The 26,290-nt window shown below is 36.1% G+C and overlaps 1 protein-coding gene across 2 annotated transcripts in view; it reads right to left on the bottom strand.

Moving 5' to 3' along the window:
- Nucleotides 1–476: 476 nt before the first annotated feature.
- The window catches only part of 5-HT1A (5-hydroxytryptamine (serotonin) receptor 1A), a 71,260-nt gene continuing 45,446 nt past the window's right edge, over nt 477–26,290 (bottom strand). For both annotated transcript variants that reach the window (XM_017177661.3, XM_070284489.1), the window contains 6 exons: nt 15,972–16,161; nt 15,779–15,916; nt 9,430–9,684; nt 3,075–4,007; nt 2,180–2,301; nt 477–1,176 (listed from right to left, as the gene is read on the bottom strand). In XM_017177661.3, the coding sequence (XP_017033150.1) occupies nt 2,203–2,301; nt 3,075–4,007; nt 9,430–9,684; nt 15,779–15,916; nt 15,972–16,161 (1,615 nt within the window). In that variant the 3' untranslated portion in view covers nt 477–1,176; nt 2,180–2,202. The remainder of the gene's footprint in view (nt 1,177–2,179; nt 2,302–3,074; nt 4,008–9,429; nt 9,685–15,778; nt 15,917–15,971; nt 16,162–26,290) is intronic.

Here is a 26,290-nt window from a genome sequence, read left to right as displayed (position 1 = left end):
TGTATAAAAATCGAAATAAAAGTAATAAATAATAATAAAAAATTAAAATGTTGTGTGTGTTTTGTGTATTCGAATTATTGCCTGATATGTGGCCTAAATAATTTGGGTATTTTGCCTTACTTCTATTGGTATTTATAGATATAGACAGATCTGCAAACACTTACTTCACTAAGCTAATGTTGTTTTTCTTTTCGAAGAGTTTGTTTTTGTTTTTGATTTTGGTTTAGTTTTGTTCTTTTTGAAATGGAAGGTAAAACATTGTGATATCTGCAGTTTCCCTCCGCTTTTGAATCTTAATTTAGTTTGTGTATTTTGCATGTTTTACTTTATTTTATTTTATTTTAACTAATTACGTTTTACCCATTTTTCCCGAAAGTAGTTTGCTTGTCAAATATTACACGTTATTTCGCTAAATTATTACATTTAAGCTTATTCAAAGAAATCCTCGAAACATAATTACCATAATAGTACAACAGTTGGTTTTTTTGTTTGTTTAATTTTAAATGTGTGTTTGGTGGTGGCATTATTAACAATAATGTTTAAATTGTATTTAAACAGGGCTTGACCACCGATTATTATTCGATAAGTTAGTTTTTTTTAGATCCTATAACCAATATTACAGTTGCTCAACAAATGTAGGACTTAGGCCTAAGCAGATCCTTGCTTACACACACATTAAATGTTGCTAGTTAGCAGTTAATATACATCATAATCCGAGTAGCTTCAGTTATAACGATTCCAATCCCATTCTCGAAGCAGAAGGAAGATATAGATAGAGAGCGAGGGAGATCTCTAACGTAAGTTATAGTTATGAGTTTAACACACACACATGAAAAGTGGTAGTAGATTGCTCTATATATGCGTATTAACTAGTCACTTACTAGCTAATTATTTTGATTAGATATCTTGTGTGTTTCTTAGTGTTTTGTATTTTTTATATTTCCAATTCAACGCTTCATCAGTTTTGTCTTCTAAAAACAGTCTCCACTTGGCTCTATAAATTTAGCTATTAACTAACAGAATTCGATACGCTATTTACACACTGTCTTATGGCCTAGGCTGGGGGTTATCTATATATATATATCCATGATCCTGGTATACAAGTATGCGTTAATCCTCGATGATAGCCGAAGAGGTTAGATCAACATCCGCTTTTGTCGGTCCTAGCAGAAGCGTCTGCAAGAAAGCCAAGAAGGATTTACGGGAATTCATTAGCCAAAGTAAAGCGAAAAACTTTCCCATTGAAATGTTAAGGCGCCAAACTAAGCACAAATTGTGCGAAATTAATGTTACTTAATTTAACTTTCATGGGAATGGGAATGGGAATGGGTAATGGAAATGAAAATGAATGAATGGCAAAAGATTTAACTGCTTGGCTGCCACATGCAGATGAGATGGCTCTCCTTCGCCTTCAACCCCAAATGCAATGCAAATGGTAACTATTCAAAAACTTGTCTTTGTAGATAAAAGCCGAATCCTTCCAGGGGGGGTAATGTGGCATAATTCTAATGCATTGACCAACATCCTGCAGATGACAGGCCACCGATAAAAGGTCCGATAAAACTTTCGCTCTTTTTCGACCCGAAAACTTCCTTTTCAGCGCGTTAGGCACGAACACAGAATTGTTTCAATTCCCGGACATCGGATGCAAAGTGCCTTGGAGCAGCAGCTCCTTCAGGATCTCTTCAAGGTCCCAGGCAATATCAATTTCGGGGTCGGGATTGAAAATTGAAACTTGAAAATAACATAAAAGGCAATGCAATTGCGTGTGCGGTGAATCGATTCGAAAGGTTTCCCTTTGGCCGCAGGGCAAATTGACTAACACAATAACAATAAACGGGGGGAGCACTGGGAGAAATGGGTAGCTACTACACAAAACTAAAATTTAAAATAATATTTATAAAAAAATAAGAGAAAAAGGCTTGGGAAAAATAATATCATCTTAAAATTTTTCTGTTTAAAAATTATACTAAATTTTGATACACGACTTAACATTATTTTAAATATAAAAATATAATTTACAAAGTTTATAACTATTTAACAAAAACAGTAAATCATTTTTGATCATTTATAAACAAGAAATATTAAAACTAAATATATATATATATATTTAACAAAATGATAGTGATTTCTCTCAGTGTATTATTGTGCGTTTCGGCTTTCGTTGAGTGGCACTCACCTTCGCCTCTTCGCATGCACTATCTAGAGCTTCCCGCTGCGATAGTGGACTGGTCGGTGGCCGCCAAAGAGGATGCGCTTGAAGGCCTGACGGAACTCCGGACTGAAGATGGTATAGATGACCTGCAAAGGGGGTTCAGAAAAAAATAAAACAAAAATGGGTAAAAATATAGAATGGCATCAGTAAGAGTTGAAAGACAGGTAGTGCAATTTAAGGTTAACTTATTTATGTAGCAATTAGTTAAAGGGGAATTCTTCATAGTTTAATAAAGACTGTTAAAATGTATTAAGGAAAAGAGTATTTTTCTTCTTGTTGTACTTGAATTTGTAGTTCCTTGGAAAATTGTTTCTTTCTTTTAAGACACTTTCTTAGCCAATTTATTATTATTTCTAAAAATATTCTCTTAGTTTGTAGATTTATTAACTATATTAATTGCAAAAAGATAAAAGCTGAAAGCAAAGGAAATGTTTCTGCTTTGAAAACTTTTAAAATTAAAAACAATCTTAACAGATGAACTTGTTTTAATTAGTTTCACTTTTAGTGGCTTCTGAAGTTAAAAACTCATTATTGCGTTATTTTTCTGAAAGCAAAGTTGCTTGTCGTTTGCTTATTAATAGTGTAGGAAGTATTTCAATATGAAAAACTGGGGAAAAGTTGTGTTATTTAAAAGAAAATATAGTTTTTTAATAAAAAAAATGTTAAGTTAATTTAAAATTTTTAGTTAAACCTAAATTTAATAACATTTTTAAACCTTTTGAAAATATAAAAATATTAAACAAACTCAAAGGAAACTCTCAAACAATAGCTTCGGGTTCCAGCCTTCTTAACCCTCTTACTCATCGCAACTTAGTAAGTAGCTTTACGTATTTCCTAATATTATTATCATTTAACGCACCGGATTGAGGGTGGAGTTGAAGTAGCCCAGCCAGAGGAAGAGCGAGGCCACACTGTCGCTGATCTCGCAGGCGGCGCACAGGGGCATGGTCAGTGCCATAACGAAGAAGGGCAGCCAGCAGACGACAAAGGCTCCCGTGATAATGGCCAGCGTCTTGGCCGCCTTCCTCTCTCGCTTCGCCTCCAGCGTCTCCTTGCGCTTGTTCACCTTCTGCATGGGATTAGCAATGCTGGAAAGCTGCTGCTGGGGATTTGTGTGTTGCTGCTGCGTGGGCTGCTGTTGCAGCGACTTGGAACGCGGCTCTGGGGTCAAAGGCTGGGCGGAGGAGGGTGTGGGCGAGGAGGAGGTGGCGCCGCAGAGCGGATGTGCCTGGTTGCAGCTCGTCAGCGTACTGGTTTTGGCTGTCATCGGTCCGGCAGCGGCAGCGATGCCACCTATTCCCTGCGATGTTGGCGTTTGCGGCGAAAGCGCCGATATCGACGTAATTGTGGTGGCATTCGATGTGCTGGCCCCACCTCCTCCTCCTCCTCCTGATCCGGCTCCAGCTCCTCCGCCGGATTTGGCAGTTTTCTGCAGCTGCTGCACTTGTTCGAGCTGCTGTTGCAGCTGCGGATCCTCCAGGACCTCCACCGACCCATTGCCCGTGGCTGTTGCTGGCGTTGCTGCCAATGTTGCGGTTGCGGCTGCCAGGTCAGCCTGGTCTTCTTCCTCCTCCTCGTCCTCGGGGTCCTGTTCCTGCTCGTGGTTTCCACCCTGCTGATGCAGCTGGTCCTGGTCCTGGTCCTCGTTCTGCCCTTTGCCCGCCGCATTGGCTGCCGTTCCGTTGACAGCTGATGTCGAAGACTTGGCAGCGGCCTTGCCCTGCTGTTTGGCCAGGGCCACCAGGTGCGAGACGGTGGCTATCTGGTTGCCTGACTGGGACGTGCTGGGTACCTGTAATGGAAGTGGGGGGAAGGTTAAGATTAGTTGTGGGGATAAAATTGACGGTAGATTATAGAAATAAAATACTTCATTTAAGACCTTAAGAAAATCTTAGAGAAAAGTCTTTAAAATTTTTGAAAAAACATATGTTTTTACTGGAAATACAAAATATTTGATTTATAAAGTAGAAAATGAATTACCTACAGTATTTGAATTATTAATTAAATAAATTTAAAGCATAAAATCCATTTAAATAAATCTTTTAAAATATTTTGTAAGCAAAATTGTTATACAACTTTCACTACCTATTTCAGATTTCCAAATTACTATTTGACCTGTGTAACCATCCAATTCACTGGCTTTCCCTGCTTTTCCCTGGACGCAGTCAAGTTTCATGTGGCAAATTAGCATTTTAAATCAGTAGCCGCGCATTGCATTCATAAATTTATTTATTGCTCGTCAATTTTCATGGCGCTGGGCCCATAAATTTTCGGTAAATGAATAAAATCAGAGTGTAAATATTTACTTTCGTTAAGCTCGTTGGTCCGTACCCACGCCATGCTCGCGTTCCGTACCGCCTTCTTTATCAGGGCCGGGCCACTCGGAAAGGGCTGTGCCTGGGCTGGCTGGCTGGCCTAGTGCCTAGCCAATTTGTCGGATGTACGTACATATTTGAGGAAAACGGCCTGACCGAGCCGGTTGGTCTTCCTAACGACTTGTCTAGCACTAAAATTCCCATAATCACCTGTAATTTGAGCCCCGGCCAGAGCGTAGGTGTGCGTCGGCCGGAAGTGGCCGCCGCAAAGTGCTAAAATGAACTTTACGTGTGATAAATTGTGTCTACTTTGCAGCTGGCGCCTTTTTTGGGGGGCGATAACGTTAACGTTAACGGTTGGGGATGGGAATATACAAAGAAATTATAGCGATTGTTTAGAGAGTTGATGAACGATTTAAAAAAAAAATATTTTAATTATTTAATTAATATATGTTTGATAAATAAATATATTTATTTTTAAATAGATCAGATTTACACCTTTTGCATATTTTGATTATGTAGTTAATTAATTTAATTAAAGTTAATATATATTTTTAGTTACAATAAATACCTTTCTACATTAACTTTATTGAGCTAGTAAATTGAAAGCAACAATTAAGTAACAAAAGCCATTATAGTGCTATTATTTCCTGCCATCTCCCTTTCTTGCACGAAAGTAAGCCAAGTTCAATTAATGGCCGGACCAAATGAATTTTATGACTGTGATGCGGTCATAAATTATGAAACATATTGTGTGGAGTATGTAATTTGTGTGCTCCTGGAAGACATTCAAATTCAGGAGAAATAAAAAACTTGGTGTCTCGGGGGAACAATGGGGAATATGGGATAAATCTCTGGACAGGAGCTTAGTTCACATCAAATTCAATGGCCATTGGCCAATTGTGCATAAACACAAAGCAACAAAAGAGGAGAGAAAGCTGAGCACATCGCCGTATGTGTTGGCAATAGGGGTGAACCATGTGAGGACAAGGATGTCATAAAATTAAGGAAAATGTCATAAAACTTAGAGTTATTGTTATTTATTTTAAGGGACATTAACATAATTAAATTGTATTTTGTAAAATATTTTACAGCTCTTTTATGTTTCCTTAAAATACTCTTCAATAATTCGCTTTTCTTCTATTTCCAATATTTGTCACACTTTGGTCCACCCTAGCGAGCATGTGTGGCTCTGCTATTGTCATTGCCACTGTAATTGTGTGTCCCAATACAAACAAACAATTCGATTTCTCTTTCCTGCAGCATTTTTAATATGTTACCAGGAGAGAGTGGGAGAGCGAGATGGAGTGGACATAACGGTGAAGCAAAGCACACCAGAGCAAGGCGTGCCGAAGCGAAGCAAAGCGAACAAAGCAAAGCAAATCAAAGGCGAAGCCAAAGACAAATCAACAACAAAGCAACGTAGTTTAATTTAGGACGAACCAGGAACAATGCGAGAGGATATATGTATAGAGAGTGAGGACAATGGAGATTGCAATTCAAGAGATTCTGCAATTTTGCACCTCTGCAGAGCTCCGCCACGAAGGCAGGACGTGCCGTGAAGCAAAAAAAAAAGGGAAAATTTGTTTGGCATTTCCTATTTTCATTATCGACTCCCTCTTCGCTCCAGTAATTATTCCAATGCAGCTGAAAAAAAGAAGAAATATGCAAACAATTGTTTCCATTTTCAGCTTCTCATTTCTTTTTTTGTGTTGCTTTTTTTTTGGGTGGACTCTTTGCACACACAACTATAATAATAAATTTATATATTTGCTTTCGGGCGATGCGTAAATGCGAGTGTGTGTGTGTTTGTTTATTTATTTGGCTGTCCACTTATTTGCCCAGCAGGCCAAAGGGAGAAAGCAGGAGGGAAGGCGAGAAGGAGAGGGGAATAGCAGGGAGAGCAGGAGAGATGGAGAGGTGTGTGGCACAGCTATTTCCAAGTAAATATTTAATCTCAGGTCCAAGAAAATGGTAAAATGGAACGAGATCGGGAGAAAGAGAGAGCGGGAAAGCGATGGAGTTATTCTGGCCGAAAAACGAAAGCTGTTGGCCATAAGCCATCAACATATTTTCCTCAATTACTCAAGCGTATTGAGTGCCTTGTTAGGCGACGGCCTCTTACCCCCTAGATATCGAAATCGCAATCGGAATCGGAATGGGAATATGAAGCAGAATAGCAATCGGAGTCCAAGGGCCAAGAAGTCAAAGGTCCCCAAAGCTAAACTCAGTCTCTCTCTTTCTCATTCTTCGTTTTGCTTTCGCTAACTGACTTTCCGCTCCTGTTGCTGTTTTGTTTGCCTACTTTACCCGGAAGGGTATTTCGATTTTCTGCAAAAGTTTGTCTTGACGCATAAAAGTATGCTACGAAAATCAGTATGAAAATTACTCATACGTCGTGTGTAACAAAATCTAAAAATAATATTGAATATGTTAAATTTATATTTAAAAAACAAATATTGCACTTTATTTAATTCATTTAATTATTTTTATTATATTTTTAAAGCGGTTTTTAAAAAGTAAAATAAATATTTTTAAAATTAAATGCCTTAAAACCATAATTTATTAAAAAATAATAAAAAATACCTTTATTTTAATCAAGTTTATGCTTAAATACGCACAGGTTTTTATGAAATCGCATAAAAAGTTATTTTTTTCGCCTTTTTAACATTGCGTATACGTAATACACTTTTAAACCATCTTGCAGAACTTACACTTTATTTATAATATTTTAAGTACTAAAATTACAATTTTAAAGGTTGCAATCTTCTGCTGAACAGCGAATAAATAAAAAAGTAATTCCCCAACGTAAGAGGGTGTAATCTCCAGCCACCAAAAGCGAATAAATAATCATATATGTTATTGTAGATTATAACATAAATCGTAGCTTTACCTCTTTTATTAGGGATAATTTTCAGGTTCGAAGTGTTTGATACCGATTTTTCCTCTCAATAAAATTACCCCTTTTTCATATAAATATTTAATGTGAAAGGGTATTAGGGACATCGACCTCGTAGCTATTAATTCGTTTTGCTTGTTTTCATTTGAATCTCTTCACTCCTTGGTCGCTGCCGTCCTGCTGCTATTGCTGTTGCTTTTTGCATGCTAAGAGAGCGGGGGCGAAGGGAGCGTATCCTTGTCACAGCTTATATTTGACTTTGCTATTACTTAACCGGCACGAACCTGGCGATGCCAATGTGTCCTGTTTGCTGTTGCCCCAACTCCCTGACCTTTGGCCAGTCGCCACCTCGTTGCTGTGTTTCTGTGTTTGGAGCTATGCCTGGTGCCAAGGTATTGGGCCTGGGCTTGTAGCAAATGCAAACAAAACGTTCGAGCAATTTATTTGGTCTCTGCTCTTTTATGGCTTGCTTGCCTGCGCCCTTCGCTTTAATGTGTGTTATTATTGAATGTGTGTGGCCCTGCTTGGATTATTTTTTAGCCATAAAATCGCTGGCCGAAAATTGAAGTACATAAAATGCGGCTAAATACAAATTTTCGGAGGGTCCCCGGACTGTGGCGGTCCTTTTTCTTTTCTTTTTTTTCGTTTGGGGGATTTCCCCCAATAAACCGAAGGCTTGGCCTGCATTTTATCGCTGACATTTTGGTCGAGTGGCGGGTAATTTGCTTGGATTGCCCCGGATTTAGCCTGCCTATGAAGGGAAGTGGCTTTCTTATCCCGCCACTCAAGGCAACGACTCCATTTACAATTATTAAATTGCCATTAAATTTGTTAATTAAATATTTAGGCAGACTTTAGTTTCGTTCGTTTTATATTTAATATTTACCAAAGTTGAAGAATAATTTCTTCCATTTGCAGTTTCATAAGAAATGCAGAGGAAACTTGGGGACTTTCCCCAGAGAATCTTCAATCTTTGGTCATGGAAATAGTATGTATAATTCATACCCCATGAAATATATACATACATATCTCTCCTGGAGACAATGGAAAAGGTCAAGCTGCTGGTCTCACCCCGTTTCTTGATCATTATCGGGGAATGCTGGCCCAAGGAATTCTCAAGTGCATATTGCTGCGACGATGCCAGCCGGGGCTAATGTCTCATTAGCCGGGTGAGAAAAAGGAAAAGGAAAAGCTCAGTGAAAAGGTAGCCAAGAGGAAAAATCATTTCAATCCCCCGAAGGTGCGAGTGAAGGGCATATGGTAGGAGGAGACGCATAATAAAGCGGGAAATGAGCTGAAAGCTGGTAGGTTTATTTTTGGTCAGCCTATGCTGGTCTGCGAGTCCTTTCCATGGGGGTGTGTGTGTGTGTGTGTCTGCATCCTGGTAACAGGAAGCAAGGCCTCTCCTCAGATCGTTGGGCACATGTCAGGCGTTATGAAATTTGCTTTAAACCCAAAAATGCGCATTGTTCTTCCTCGTGTTGCTTCACTCAACAGCAACGAAAAAAAAACATCCAGAAATATTCCATGAATTTTTAAAATTCAATTTTAATTTAGAATCGCGTTTAAAAAATGCTTGAAGGTTGCGGTTTTTTCTTAGATTTCAACTAAAATCACCACGAAGCTTATTTTTTGCTTTTATAATTTATTTTTCTTGGGAAAAAGGGAGTCTTAAGGAAACAAAAAATTGCCGCTTAGTTGAAAAATAAAATAATTCATAAATTTAATTAAATTGTTACAAGTGCCTAGTACCCCATTGAATTATAAACTCATCAAAAATAAGAGCTTCTACTTTTAATATTTAAGCAAATAAGTAAATAATAATTCGTTCATTATGTTTCAAACTTTTCTTAATCATAAAATAAATCAAATTAAATGGAAAAACAAAACCCTACCTAATTAAGCATGTCTTTTGAGGTCTCCAGTGATTCCTGAACCATATGTTTATTAGGCAGTTTCTATTTCTATTTATATTTTCAAGTGTTCCTTGATATACATACCTCGATACCGGCCCGACTCTTGCTGTCCACATTCGAGCTGCTGAACTCGGTGTCCTCGACCGTGTTGACCGTGTTCGTTGAGTTGCCATCGACCAGGCCCAGAGCCCTACCACCAGGACCTCCAGATCCTGCGCCAGTTCCAGCTCCGCTGCCACCTCCACTGGCACTTCCGGCCTTGGTCTTGGCCGTGGAGAATCTGCCAAGGCGTAGACGCAGTCGATTAAGTTTCGTATCTGTTGCCGCACCTCCGTCCGGCTGAAAAAACCAAAGAAGGCAAAATATACACACACAATCAGAGAGATAGGAAGGGAGCAAGTGTGTTGGGATAGAGTCCTTCAGTCTAAGGCATTGATTTTTGGCCTTTGACCCGTGTGCAGGACTTGAAATTAAATTCATACTTCTTCGCACAGCATTAAAATGAATAACAAAGGAGCCGATGGTCGGGCAAATTTACATTTTCGGCTTTTTGTGCCTTACGCTTCAATAAACCGCAATTTGTACGCATATAAAAAAAAAATACAAGAAAAAAAAAACGGCAGAGAAAAACTTCAAGATCCGATCCGTATCCCACCATATGCATATGTAAGTGGGTTGCTTCCCGTAAATAAATTGTGTGTATTTGCTACAGAATCTCCCGAAAAGCGTTTTTCCTGACCGCCTGAAAATAAATTTCACGATTGACTGCTCCCAGCGCTTGACCTCTTTGATTTTTCCCCTTTTTTTTTTTTGGTTGTCCTGTTTACCCTTTTTTTTTCTCTCGCCTAAGTGTAGTGTATTTTCATGGTTTTGGGGGACAATGAACTTCGACTTGGCAAGGGTTTCGTATAGTGTTAAAAGTCAGGCTTAAATGGGTGCTATTTTTAGAAGGTTTAAGTACTGGAAAATAAGATTTTAAAAACGTTTGCCATCGTACAATTTATTCAACTAAATTTTAATGAAATTGTTTAGCTTTATTATAAGTATTATTAGCCTTTTCTTAACATATTTTAAATAAAGCCTTCCTAAGAATATCTAAAAATAAATTCCTAAAAGTTCTGCTTCCCCCCTTTGGGTCTCTTTTTCTGTTCCCAAAGTTCAATACCTTAAGAAATTCTATACCTCACAGTGTACACTTTATTCGACTTGCTTTCTTTCTTTTTTTTTTTTCGTTTTTTTCGGCTAAACATATATCCCCTCTGCCTTTTGTGTGCGTATTTTTGTCGCCTTCAATCCCACCAAATTAAAGTAATTGAGTAGTCCAACCCTTTGGCAGCTCTCGGCCTCGTCATCTTTGTCGTCGTCTGACCCTTTGGCAAGTCGATACGATATTGCTTTAAATAAATAAAATTATGCTGATTTTGCCAGTCGTGTGTTGCGGAAACTTCAACGAGGAGGAAAAAGGGTTCCAAGGCTGGTGTGAATATTTGTGCAAATAGTATTAAATGTGCGTGCGTGTGACCTTACGGAGAAGAAACAAAAGGGGGGCAGGGCGAAATTGGATAGACGAGTCCGCGTCAAGTGTCTTGTGGGTTACGGACCAGAGGTCACCCAGATAGCTTATTAAATATTGAAGAGTTTAAGCTTAATTAGGCACAAGAGCAGTAAAAAGGGAAGCTATCCCAGTGGGAGTCCGAAATTAATAAATAACAGGCAGCAGCTTGGCTTTAAGTTTTGCCTTGGGAAACTTTTGTGTTGAATTAAAGTTTCCCCCAGAAAACCTGTATTGAATTTTCACCTTAAAGATAATCAAAGTTATCTTTAGTAGAGAGAAAAACCATTATTGTGAAGCACTAGGAAAACAATTGTCAAGTAAGTCTTAGCCTGTCTTCAGGGAAAAACTAAACCTAGGTAAGTACATGTGTGTGTTGGCAAAGCAAACATGGCCAAGATAAGAGCGATAAGAGCTCTCCCTCTATATTTTCAGGAGCAATAACGATAAGAATGCGGATATAACCTCAGCTCAATGGGAATTTTATGCATATGTCCTGTCTGTTTTTCGTGTGTATTTAAGCGTTTGCATTAAACGATACACTCTCATTCTCGTCTCGTATCGTTTCGTCTCCGTGTCTTGTGTGTCCTTAGCCATTTTTCGGCACTTTAGCTAATTTATGTAAATTGTTTTCTTATTTAATTGTTTTTCTTGCCGAGAGACATGTGTTGTTCAGTCGCCTCAGCCTCCTCTGCGTGTGGCAGGCTGGCAGCGCCTGCTCGTGCGTCCTGAGTGTGTATTCAATAATGTGTTTCTCATGCGATTTATGTTTTGGTCCTGAGTGTGACAAGAATGTCCTGGGTATTAACTACACTGGGCAACAAAATTTATGACTCCAGCGGGGCCAGCAAAAGGAGGTCCCGCTGGGTGATGCGAGAGCCTAGGCAGCAGCTACGAAAATTAAAATAAATCCGCCATAAATAACGGCCAAATCAAATGCAAACTGGGCCTCGAAACAGATATATGTATAATAGAGACTGCATTCTTTACTTGAATATTTATTTAGATTTCGGTTGAGATTTGCTTTCAACAATAAATTTAAATTCATTTAACATTTTTGCCAAGAGCAATAAGTTATTCTAACATTTTCTGGCAAATGTTTTTCTGCATTTTCTATTGAAAATGGCATTGAATTAAATATATAAAATATTTTTCAAGCCTCTAAAGGATTTTAAAGGTATTTTTTATAAATGTTTTTGATTTTATAGATTGTTTATTTATTTTTCTTGACATTTATTTGCTTAGAAAATATTCTCTCTTTGGTTTTCTGAATTTGTTGCATACTTTTAGATGCCATTTAAGGTGATTTAAAATCTCTAAAAATTACTTGAGAAGTTTTCAAATTAAATTTATGGGTTTTTGTGGCAAACTAACATAACTTTTAGATTTATATAAATAATTTTAAATTTATTTCTATGCAAATATTCATTTAAAAACTCCTACATTTATGCGATTTCCAAACAGAGTTTAAGTCTCTAAATATTCTTTGTGGTGTCTTATGAATATTTAACCCGCTTTACTTCAGTTTTGATGGAAAATAAACAAAACTTTTCAGATTTATGTTAGCAACTTGAACTCCCAGCTTCGCAAAATATATATTTTTCATGCAAATATTTATTGAAATAATTTAGTTTCATATTTTCTGCAGTCTAAACTTTTGCTGGACAGTTTTTCTATTTGGTTTTTGTCGATTATTTTTGGTTGAAGCAGACACAAACACGTCGCCCTGTGTCACAGCTGGCGAGTTGACCAAATATGCTGTTCTTCTGTTGCTTTGGCTATGAAAATAGTGTCAATATCGGGTAGCAATCAATTCGAGTTGCTGTTGCCAATGTAATTGTGATGATGGTCTACGATGCTGGATTATTAATAATATTGGCTCGCTGGCAAATAGCTAAATTACAGATAATACCTGATTCCCTTAATTGCCATTTGCCTTTCGCCTTTTTGCCGCTAATTGCAAAATCAATGTGGGTGTGCCGTGTGTGATTGCTATGAAAATTACATTTCAATTAAAATTACAAAACACACATCAAGTCACATTTTGTAAGTGAGGTGTAAATTATTTAGGCAATGATAGTTTTGTGAATTCGATTACGAATTATTTAGCAATTTGTCCAATAAACATACCGAATGCAAATGCAATTAGCTGGAAATTTATGTCGTTTCGTTTAAAAAGGCAAAGAGCGTAGAGGCTCAGCGGGATATATACGTATATATATCGTACCCTCGTCAAGGAGCAGGAAAGCAATTTTCAATTTGAAAGCATTTAGTTATCGGAGAATAGAAAAAAAAAATTAAGAAGGGGCAGTCGCAGGACTAATGCCCTTTCTGCGTGCCAAATCCCGGGCCTATGCTGGTGTAAGGGATATACTCGTATCAGATGTGTGTGCTGGGTAAATATATTCTAAAATCAACAAGCAGGACAAGGCAGGACAGCACAGGACACTGGGCAGGACAGGGACTAGTGAGTGGCACTAAATGGATGTGGATCTAGGCAGTGTGTGTGTGCGTGTGCGGGTAAGTGTGTTGACATGTAACTAAAGCACGCATGTGAGGCTAGATTCGGGGCCGGGCCGGACATTGCAGGGCCAGGACCAGGGACCAGGACATCGGGCCAGGACATGTGTACGATTGGCAAATAGCGGACAACTTGTCTTGTTTGCGCATTGAATTTGTGATTCCAATGACTTTTTGCCAGCTCTCCCTCTCTCTCTCTCTTGAATCTTCCCTTTAGTTGGTCTTCTATGCACACACGTGGCTTTGAACAGATGCGGTTAAGATAATAGAAATTATAATTGAGAGCCGTAGGAATTACATTATCGCAAAGAGGTTGAGCTGGAGATTAAGGTCTTTAAAGAAGAAAATTTAGTTAAAAGTAAAGAAAATGTTTACAAGATAATCGGTATTTGAAATCACTTTAAAATATGTCTAAAAGTATGCTATGCTATCCCACAAGTAAAGCTTATTTTTCATTGTATAAAAACTTCCAAATTAGTTAAAATTTTTTTAAATAATTTTGTATTTCTTATTTGGTACATTTCTCTATAAAGTGTTGATATAAAAATTACTTTTATCTTATGCTTAGATAAATGTTTGGCTACTTTAACCAAACGAGTAAAATCTATTGCATAGTTTTAGGTGGTTTGGTAAGTGATTTTAAAACTTTTTCGCTTATCTTGGACTGTTTCTAGTTTTGTATAATATTAAAAACTTTTAAAATATGCCTTTAAGCATGCGACTAAAATTGTTAAGATATTTTCACACAACCGTGAATCATATTTTACACTTTTATGTGGCTTTACAAATTATTTAAAATATTTTTCCTTAATTTCTTTTCATTTTTCTGTTATATTCCAACAACAACTATTATTTCAACCGCAACTGTTCTACCTGCACATCGTGTTGGTAAGTGGTTGCAAACATTTCTACGTCAAATGGTCATTTTCAATTTAGTCAGCACTAAGCTTAGGCTAAGTAGCAGCTGCCCAGCAGCAGTAGCAGCAGCAGCTTTCAGGGCAAAACCAGATTGAAAAAATAAATATATAAAAGTCAGAGTTGGGGTGTTAGGGAGCCAAAAGTAAACCCAATTTCAGATACCCTATCGCGTGCGGAGAAAGTTAAAGCAAACTCGAAACGAAAATTAGTTTTTAATTTCGTTGATAAGAGCAACTTGGAAATACTTGAAATTTCTTTCTTTCTTCTTGGAGCCAAAACAAGAAGCAACAACAGCAACAAAAAAGAACACACAACAAAATTACAATTTCAGCCAGAGAGACTTTTGGCTTGAACACATCCTGTGCGTATTAGTTTGACCAGCTGCCGCATTAGGGGGCACAAACTTCTGGCCAAAATGGAGAAAACTCACACTCTCATTCTCCTCAGACACTCACAAGTCAGGACAAGCTGCCACTTATCGCTCAACTTTCTGCCAAGAAGGCTTTAATGTCCACGTGGCGTATGCTTAACTTAAGCTACTCAATCACTCACTACCTCACTCCTTCTTCGATTTTTCTTGTTGCGAGACTAAAGTCTCCTTTTGGCAATGCATATTTTATCACTCTGGATGATACAGCCTAATTACAGTCCATTTCCCCGGCCCCCAGAATCCCCCTGGGTTGAGTTTCTTGGCCGTATGCTATGCATATTTAAATTGAAAGGCATAATTTCATAAGGTACCAAAGGTCAGCCGAGACTCTGCCCCCGAGTAATGTGCATAGAAATTTCAGAACGTTGCCTGCGGTTTGGCCTTTGACTGACCCACGTCTTTGGGTTGAATTTGTGGCCTTTGCCGCTTCGCTCCGATCGACTGCATAATTGCACTGACCAGCCTGTGGTGGCTTGGGGTTTGAATAGCGGATTATGTGGGTATAACAGGGTGTCCTTTGGGTGAGAGTTTAGATTTTAAGGCCTAAAACAATTTAATGCAATTTTTAATGATTTTTTAACACTCGAGAACAATAGTAGTAGGCTTAAAATAATTTTTAAAGAATTTAAGAATATCTAATAATTGTTTTTTTAATTATTTTGAAGGTATTATTATCTGTTTAAGTTTACTTAAAGATGATCTAGGCACCTTAAAATATTATTAAAAATATTATAATTAAGTTTCATGATTTTCAAAAGTCTATAAAATATTTTTTTTTAATTCTCCTTCGAGTTTAAGTCTATTATTTAATGATATCTTATTATTTAGCATTTTAATAAAATATCCAAAAATTAAGTTTAAGCCTTTTAGGTTTACCCACTACCCTTTCGCACATTCCCCTCTGAAAAAAGCACCCTTCTGTATCCGATTAATAGCCTTAGTCCCCTTCAATTTTGACTGTGACTCAATTACGTTTAGGGAATATGAAGGCCAAAGCCTATATACCATTATACCTGATTATTATTGACCGCAGCAGCGACGGGTCGTGGTCGCCGGCGATGTATGCGCTTGCGGGCAGTTTGATAGATTTTCCAATACAGCGCCAATATAACCAGCAGCGGCACATAGAAGGTGCAACAGGTGGCAAATACCTGGGGGATACAGTGTTAAAATTGAAAGGGGAGCAAAAATAAATTATATCCCCACCTGATAGGACACATCCTGTGAGACCATACATTTTTGCTGCTCAATTCGCTGCAGATAATCCGGATCCTTCCAGCCAAACTGTGGAGCCAAAGAGACAATCACCGCCGCTGTCCAGACACAGAAAATCATCATAAAGACACGATTGCTGGTCCGCGAGTGTATATAGTCGATATTGGTGACTGCCCAGTAGCTGGAAATAATAGATAATAATTCATAAAAATAATTGATATAACTTTTAAATAAGATCTAGATACGTGAAAACTCTATATTTTCAGTAAACTTTCATTGTTTTAGTTTCTGTTTATATTTCACCTTTCTAACTTTTATAAAACCCTCAAAAAAATCACACAAAACATTCACACACAGATAATAATTTGAGTTCCACTTGGCTTAAAGCACTTTCCATGATATTTATGTAGAATTGTGGGCAACACTTGAACATGGTCGCTTAGTTACTCCATTATCCGAATCCACAAAAATTCAAATGAAATGCTGCATAAATCTAGGCGCGCACACACACACAGATAATACCATATGGCATAGAGAGAGAGAGAGTGAGAGAGAGAGCGACAAAGTAAAGAAACGTGTTCGATATTCAGTTTCCGTCTCCCAGTTTCCCGTAGCGTTTTGCAACAACCTTTTTTGTTGATTTTTTCTATTTGCCATTGGTTTTTGGGCCCAAAAACATGTTTTATGTATGTCTGCCTGAAGCTGTGTCTCTCGGTGTGCCAGGCATTTTTAAAATATTTCCTTTTTTTTTTTTGAGAAGATTGGAAAAATAAGGCTACTCTTTAAGGGTCTCCACTTAATGACACCAGAAATTCAGCTCACATTTTGTATTTTTGTATTTTTTTTTTTGAATTTCTTTGACCTGGGTTATCTTGGCTTAAATTGAGTTAGTCCTTGTTGGCTATTTTTGGTCAGAGACGCTCAAGTGTGCGGTGAGAGCATTCCCCATTCGCTGTCTGCCACTCAAATTCGATTTCGTACTCTGGGTAGTTTCCCATTTTTCGGTTTTTGGGGCTCAACAACATGCCTAAACGAGTTTTTAAAACGTTACGTGGCATGTAGCAGAGTCGTACACCACACACACACACTTTCAGACACACCACATACTCACAGGCACACTCACAGACTCCGCTTAATGTCGAACTATCTGAAGTGCGGGGCACATTATGTGCTGCTTCTGCTGATGATGTTGTCATTAAATTGCTAATAGCCCAAGAGAAAGGGGTGGAAATACAGATAAACACGCGTGGAAAATTTTAGGGAATTTAATTTGGTAAGGGTTACCAAGTTTTATGTTTAAAAAATTCATTAAAATATGATTATTAGCTTTAGAATATTTTTATGAATTTGGAGAATATGGAGAATTTAGAATTTTCATCAAATAATTTGTTTTTAAAGGTAATTAAATCCGTAAAAAAATTAAAAAAAAAACTGTTTATATAAAAAAAATATTTAAGAAATATATAAATTTGAAATTTCACATTTATAACTTAATTTTAGAATATATTTACTATTTGTTAAAGCTTATTTTAAAGGCTTAAGGATAATTTTTCAAGAAGTTAAATATTTAAAATAACGTTAAATATTTTATATATATTACATATAAATCTTAATATTTATTTATTATATTTTAAGAGCTGTCTAAGTTTCTATTTTCTTTAAAAAATTTCTTATAAATACTTATAAGATTTTGCTTTCAAAATTGTTCCCTTGGGGCTTACATTATAAATAAAATATATATTAAATAGTTCAGAAAGCCTATGATTTTCTTTTTAAAAATGACTTTAAAATATTTAAAAAATATATCCCCCTGTGTATATATATTTTGTCATTCCAAAGGCCCCGCACCCAAACCCAAACTGATGTTTCCTCTCATCTGCGTTGCGGCTTTTGTGGGAATTAACGCCAGGCAACCGCAAAATTTCAAAATTTCTCACATGCTAAGAAAGAGGGGAACGTCTCCTTTCCTTTACTTTCTCTTCCTTTCCTTTCCTTTTCTCCTTCAATTTCCTCTTAAGGCCGCGCTGCGATGACCGCAGAGCTTTAAGTGGCAACCGGAAACAGTCATGGCAAACACGTGTTTATGTATTAATTAAATGCAATTTGCATAAACAAATATTATGTTGGCTTGAGTCCCAGCTGAGCTGTGTGCCACTAAGCTCTGTCGAGTGTGTGTGTGAGTAGAAATCAACAATTAAATGAGTTGACAAAGCACTCGAAATGAGCCATAGATGGGATCTATATATGTATATATCTATGTTTCGTATGTGTTTGCGGCAAGGGTAAACCGATGTGAAGTGCCGTTACGACCATATATAGAGCATAATTTAATTTGTCTACAATTGGGCACTCAAATGACAGCTTTATAAATATTTGTACATGCCGATATTTCAAGTGCCACTTAATTAAGGGAATTCGGAAAACTAAATTTTTGCATTGCCCCTTTGTTTCTTTGACTTGCCATCACGCATACGCCATGTGTGCCTCGCAAATAATAATAATAATAAATAATAATAATGACTGATGATGATGACTGCTTCGATGGATGGCCAATGACTTATGTCTGGCATTTGGCAACTGACTTGCTACCAATCCTTGTCTACGACAGGACCACCGTCCTCCGCCAAATTCATTAGCATAATATAATCGACTTCAAGTTGGCAATTTTGATTGACTGCTTAAAATTAATGGAATTTTGTGATTTCGCTGTCACTGTGCCGCATATATTTTATTTCCTTTTTTCTTTTTTTTTGAAAGGATCTCTCAGCTGCTGTGCCTTGCATACGCAATGAAAAATACATGCAAATTAATAGCGAAACCTAATAAAGTGTCTGTCATGCTTTTGTCAAAGCAGAGCAAAAAAAATACAACAAAATAAGTCTATACGATCAGCGAGGATAATAATTTGTTATGGAATGAAGTAGGCCAGCTTTGGCGTTCGAATTCAATTGAATTTGAAGTCAATCAATTTGCTGAGCTAAGTATCTAGCGACGCGACTTGAGTGATGAATTATAACAATTTATTTGTGAGCCAAACAATTTAAATGCGATTTTTCCATTATGCCTTGAGGGTGTCTATGGCTAAGTGGGTTGTGTGTGTGTCCCCAGTGTGTGTGTGATAAATGTGCGGCACTCGAGTGTAACACTTTTTAATGCACTTTTTAAAAATTGTGCGCCTAGCACACAAAAAAGTCATTACTCTTATGGTCTGACTGAAGCGAGGAAATTGAAAAAGAAAGTGGGTAGGCAGGATCCAGTATTGAGAGATCGACTAAGAGATACCCTGTACTTAAAGTTAGGCTATAAAAATATCTAAAAATATTTAGTCAAGCTGAATTTTAATAGAAATATAATTAGAAACAAATATTAAGCTTTAAAAATTTATAAGAACATGTTGATAGACTGAATGTTGCTAGCAACATGTGTATAAACACACGATTAATGTTGCAAGCCTTCGGCATGTTGCACAAAAACTAATTTGCTTTATATTTTCCATGTTTCTTATTCAAGTTTAATAAAATTTCGGATACTGTGCCACCACAATCCTGTTTATACATTAAAAACCTAGATATTTATGTTTGGTTACTAAAAATAATGTTTTTTTTTACGTTTTTTATGAAATGTTAGCTTGAGCTTTTATAGTATTTGGGATCTAGGTGTTTAAGAATAGAGAAAACCAGTATATATAGCTTTCCTGGAAGAGATACTTTTATTTTATATTATCCCTAAGTTAATATATCCTGCTACAGGGTATAAATATATGAAAAAATGTGCAAAGAAGGCTTCTAAAATATGGAAAATGTTGTATATACGAGTATGTATATCCTTATCTGTTCCTAATTATCTTTTTCCAAGTAAAAACAATGCCCAAAAGAAGCTTACTCATTATTCGAATTCAATCTTCTAAAAGTCACTAATTAATATTGTTTCCTAAATCAGCTTCACGCTTCCATATTCATTGTTCTTTTATTTTAAAAACCTAAAATCAGCTTGATGCATTTTATTACCACACATAAAAACTCATTAATATAAATCCATTTAGAACAAAAGGCGCGTTTTTAAGCTGTTTCATAATTAATTGAAATTTTATATATATTGTCAAGTGGCGACAGTCAATATTTATCTACGCATCGGATCGCTTCACATTTCCCCCCATTTCCATGCATATTTGATGCCTGCTGTTTGCTTTTTATGCTTTATGACTTTATTTTGCTCGCTTTTTGCCTTTATGTGTTCCCCGTTGTCTCTGCCCCCAGCTAATCGATTGCATTACATTCCAAATCAGCTCAGTGTTGAGCGGGGAATACAAAAAAAAATACAAAATAAATAAATAACAAAACAAAAAAGCATATTCACCTGCGGCTGCCCCTACTTTGTTTTTCTTTTTGCTTTGAAAAAAAGGGAACAATTTGTTGGTGGGGCTCACCTGTGCTGGTAATAGTTTTGTTTTGTTTTTATTTTGTTTTTGTTTTTGTTCTATGCCCTGCGGCATCTGTGTGGCATGATTAAATTTTTGCAAAACTACTCGCTTGCTCTCCTTTCCAGCAAAACAATGACTGTGTCTAAACAATAGATACATATCCCATTTCCACTACCGAAAATGAGTATGTTTTCTTTCTCCAGGATGATGCATTGCACTTATAATTTAAGTGGTGTTTTTAAGGACGGGGAAGATCAATAATTTAAGGTGGATAGTTGGGGTATAATTAGAAACACAATGTAGATTATAATTATTAAAATATGTTATTATTGTTGAAATAAAAATAAAAATCAATCAAAATAGTTTGATTTTTAAATTCTAAAAAAATTTTAAAAATTAGTTAAGTTACCTAATACTTAATTAGTCCAAAAGTTCTTTTAATAATTCTTAAAAAAATGTAAATAATTGGTTTGCTCGTTTAAATATAAAATAAAGCAAACAAAAACTCACATTTTCACACACTAATGACTTTGATCTTTCCTTTATTTATTTAAATATTTTTTCTATAAACAATTTTCATGCAAAACCCGTAAACTCGTTGACTTAATGAGCACTGTCAGTTGGTTTCATGTGGAAAGTGTGCATTTACCTTAGCATAATTGGCATTTAATGTGAAAATGTGGCAATGTGTCAAGTGATTGCTTTTTAACCAAGTTTTTTTTTCCTCAATTAACCATTAATTTTTAATTTTTTACTTGTTGAAATGAATTAACGTATTTATTTGTATTTATTATGACCAGCAAAGGTGTCAAGTGTCTTTTTTTTCCCCTGCTTTTTTCTTTTAATTTTTTCTTTGGCTTTTCTTTTTTTCTACGTTTTTCCAGCTCGTGTCCCTGCGAAATTCAATTTTAAACATGCTTACGTGGGCAAGTTGGCCAAGAAAAAAGAACCATCCCTGCAGAGTACTTTTCTTTTGGGTCAAAACACACAGTTTAATATTGCAGAGGTCAAAGTGCTGGTTCTTATTGAAATATATACTTTTTATGCGCTTTTATATCTCTTTCCGTTTTCCTTGGTTAATTTTTCATCTATGTATATGTATATATATTTGCAGCAGTTTTGGTTTATCCATAAAACATTGTTTGCTGTTGTTGTGGCTGGGCTGGGCCCTGGTAAAAGTTTTCTAGTTGCCGCACAGCTGGTGCAGGATGCGTCTTTTCTTGATTACAGGGGCCTTTCTTTAAGGAAATAGGGTATACTATGCAGGTGAGATGAATAGGACAACAAATTGGGGTTGTTTAAAACTAGAAAATATATTCTAAATTTATTATAAATGAAGAATATATTTATATTATGATAATAAATATTTTTAAATATTTGTAAAGTGAACAAAATATGAACCTCTAAATAATCCTTTAATAATATCTCTCTTAAATGATGTATTTAATTAAAAATGCTCTTAAAACTATGCAAAAAATAAATCCCGACTACTTCGAATATTTTTACCTATTTTTACAAACATTTTTAAGAGTTTCTGAAACCCAAAAAACCATTTCTTAAGACTTTCCTTAATTCCCTATTGACTATTTAGGTTTTCTAGTCTACGAGTCCCATTTTCTTGACCTCTCCTGTGCTGTATCTGTATGCGTGTGTAGTGTGCGTAACCTATGCGTGCCCCAAAGGGAGGCCAGCAATTGTAATTTACGACTCGCATACACGCGCAGACAAAGGACGACTATAAGCGCATAAAAAAAAAAACTTATGTAAATTACAAGCAGAAAACAAAAGACGGCCAAAGTCTGTTGGCTGCTGGCGGCTGGCTGATGCTGCTCCTCCACTAATAAGGAGATGAATCCTTGTGCTCCTTGTGGGGTGCATCCAAGTGTACTGATTACTGTCTGGCTGCCCTGCTGCGGTGCTTCCTGCAAGTCCTTATGCGTGTCTGCATCTTTATTTTCAATATTTGCGTTTGCCGTTTACATTGCATTCCGTCTTAGACCTCAATATGAAGTACCCCGTAAATCATTAAGGCTAACAGGGTTTGTGTTTTTGGTAAGAAAATAGAGTTAGCAATTTAAAAAATATTAAAATAATATTAAAATATATTTTTTAAATGAAAATTAAATATACTTATTAAGTAGAGAAGTCTGTAGATATTATACAATTACTTTTTAAAGTAATGGTTTGTTATGTTGTTGTTATTAATTTAAAAACCCCAGCAAATTATTCACCAAATTCCCTTCCATTCAACACAACATTTCCATCCTAATTTAACCTAATTTAATTCAAAATAATTTAAATATTTTTAAACACATCAATTACCCCACAAAAATGTGCTTAAAACAGGTCAAAGTGATTGGAAATACACTTGACTCGCTCATTTTATCGTTTCGGTCGATTAAGTTAAATACAAACCATTATGGCTTTTTACATATTCCAACGATTTGCATAATTGTGAGCGCCACAACAGGACCTCCTCAGGACTTGGCCACTTAATTATATTTAATAAGCTTAATCGTTGACGGTCTGCATAATAATGCAGCGATTTGCATGTTGAACATGGCATATTGTAATAATCTTTAATTAGAAAATGATTTCCCCGGACTCTCTCAAGCCGAAGGAAAGACAAAAAGTCCCGACAAAGTGGATTTTCATGTTTCCTTCGGGGATCAAGCAGCGCGGTATGACCGGGATTCAATGGAATTTCGTGTTCAAGGAGGCAACAATGAATTAACCAGCTCGCTGCCTGGCTGGCTGACTGTTTTGGCTTGGCTTGTTGGCCTCTGGTTCAGCTTTGGCTATTTGCCTTTGGAGTTTTCACCCGGTTCCACGGGCTTTGTCCTTGTGGTTTTTCGGGGCACAAAAGTTTTCCTGTGCTCGCAGCAGGAGGAGGTGTAGGAGGATGAGGAGCGCCGCAAAAACCAACCATTAATCACATGGCTAGCACGGGCAAAACTGGGCTAAACTCAAAAATAAATACAAACACTGTTACTTATGGCTTAATAGGGAGCACCGCAAAGTTTTCAATGCAATTTTCCAGCGGCCAGTGGGAAAATCTTGTAGTGTTTGCACTTAAAAACTTTGTGATGATTTTTTTTCCTTTTAATTTTAATTTAACCAAATTTTAATTTATCTTTTTTGGTCACGCCTTCTCTCTCTTTTTTGCCTTCCATTTGATTTGATTTATTTGAAATTCAATTTACTTTTCGCACACTGATTAATCATCCATTCCCCAGGGGCAGAGCCATTATTTTGATTTATGCCCCAAGAAACAGGCTAAAACGAATGAAAGGAACTTGGCCAAATTGAAATTACGCACTGTTTTGGGGTTAGCCGCACTCTGTGACAGTTATAGAATTGTAATTCATCTTGGCTGCGGTCTAGAGGGTTCTGTTTTGGTCTCTACACTGCTCAAAATAATTATGGAAATTTTTTTTGCAGCTCGGTAAATGTATTTCTTAGATTTATGGGTTAATTTTACTGTGATTTATTTATAATTTAGCTTTTAAAATATTTTTAAAGTCTGAATTTTAGGCATATAAATATTTAAAAATATGTTTAAATATTTTTTGTATATTTTGTATTATATATATTATCTCTAATTTAGTTTTTAAAATCATTTAAATTGATTAAATAATTTTAAAAAATGCAAAATAATAGATTTATTATGTTTATTGAATTATTTACTAATCTTAAAGGCACAGCTTCCCTCAAACAATTTTTGAATAACTTTATGATTATTCAAAATTATTTAATTAAAATTCAAAACCTTACAATTCCCTAAATTATTTTCCTACACACTTTTTCCTTAGTGTTTCAATCCCTATTTCTAATTCTCTTTCTTTATTTTGTTGGGGAGTTCGTGGTCTGCCAGTTGAAATGGAAATATTCATAAAATTGTTGAAGACACACTCTCTGCTGCTGCTGCTGCTGCGGTTTCACTGGCAGCTCGTCTTGCCTTCTAATTGCTTTGACATTTCATTTGAAAAGTTGGCCAAAAGCCCGGGATGCAGAATCGATTAAATTGAGGAAATGTTAACGAAAAGTTGCGGTAAGTTTGGTTTTCCCAGAAAGTAAGAGAGAAAAGTAATATGTAATATACATGTTTGATATTTGAGCAGGCAGTCCACTTCGAATGGTATGTTTTAGGCCATAATTAAGGTTTCCTCAGAGCCCTCGACACACACACACACACGCTAGGATATTATTGATTGAGGCATTTTGTGATGTTGCCACTCAAATGCATAAATCATTACAATTATGTCAAGCTCGGGCTAATCGAGATTGAATAAGCCCGTAATTTACAAACAGACAGATACACACACACACACACATCTATAGAGCACTTAAAGCCATTTCAGTTTGTTTGTTTTATGAACTTGACTCTCTGGCTGGCAGAGAGTTCATCAGAGCGAAAGTTGGCCTAGGGAAGGGACAGGCAGAGAGAGTGGGCCAGCTTTAAATGTAACAAACACCTCATTGCAAATGTCGTTGTAACTATTGCTGTATGTGTGTGTGTGTTTAGAAATATATATATATTAAATAGATGCACAGAGAATAATAATTTTGATTTAGTTTTATTAGTTTCAGGATTTATTTATTGTGATTTAATCAAAAAACCTGATTTAGTTCAATTGTATAAAATCAGCATAAAAACCCCAGCTGAAATATTTAGTTTAATAAATTCTCTTATGATTTATTTATATTTTAATTTATTTTTAATTTTAATTTAACATTTTTCTAAATAAATTTATTCCCCTTTTTCAGTTTAGTGTCCCTGTGTATGCTTAGCTAAATTTTAGTGTTGGAGGCATTAGGAAGATAACATAAATGTCTTAGTAACATATCCGGTTTTATTGCTCGGCTGCCTTTGCCGTCTGTTTGTTTGTTTGACTTGGCTTTCAGCCGCCTTCTGTTGTTGCCATTTGAAGCTGTCTTTCTTGTTGTCTGTTTGCTACTTTGTCTCATTAAACATTTGAAAACAGAGAGGAACTCACAGCATGATGCACATTACACACATCAAATGTGTAAAGCAAATGAAGCGTATATCTTTATTTATATACATATATGTATATAACATGTCCCGTGTGTGTCAGGAAAAACTTATTATACTGTTAAATGCGTTTGCTTAACTGCCAATTTAATTAAGGTTATGCTTTTGTTCTGACCCAATCCCTAATCTGCCAGCTGAGCTTGTTCGCTCCATGTCCCTGCCTCACCCAAAAAATTGTTCCAACATTTGTGCAATTACAAAAGTTGTCCCACTTTAAGCCCCCTGTGGCCATGTTACATTACAGAGGGGTATATAAGGGTTAAGGTTTGCCAGAGGGGCGGGAGTTAAAACGGTTAGCGGGTCAGACATTGCCTAAAACGCAACGCGACAGCATGAAAATTATGTAAAATAAGTACAATGTGCACTTTGCACTTGGCCGAGCATGGCACAGTGAGTGCAAAAAGTTTTCTCATTTGTGTTAAGTGAATCAAAATATTAGTTAGTTATTAATTAGGATTAAAAAATTCCACTTGGTTACCTTGTAGGGTTAGTAAATAGTATTTAGATAAAGAAAAGCTTTTAAAACTAAAATATATTATATTGAGAAGGAAGTTAAAAAGTGTTTAATATATCATATTTAAAATTATAAAAAAATTGTGGAACATTTTATAAAGCTTAAATTAAAGTTAGTTAAGGTATTATTACTAATAATTTATTAGTATCAAAATATATCCCTCGTAATTTACAAGGATTTTATATAAGAAGAAATATATATTATATGTAGGTAAATAATTTATAATTGTATTCCCAAAATATTTACAATTCTTTTGGATATGTTTTCCTTTGATAAATTATGTGTCTAAATAATTAATGTGCAGTTACATATAACCTTTTAAA

This window comes from Drosophila kikkawai, chromosome 2R (genome assembly GCF_030179895.1).
Source record: "Drosophila kikkawai strain 14028-0561.14 chromosome 2R, DkikHiC1v2, whole genome shotgun sequence".
Lineage (NCBI taxonomy): Eukaryota > Metazoa > Arthropoda > Insecta > Diptera > Drosophilidae > Drosophila > Drosophila kikkawai.
This window is presented reverse-complemented; position numbering and strand designations above follow the sequence as displayed.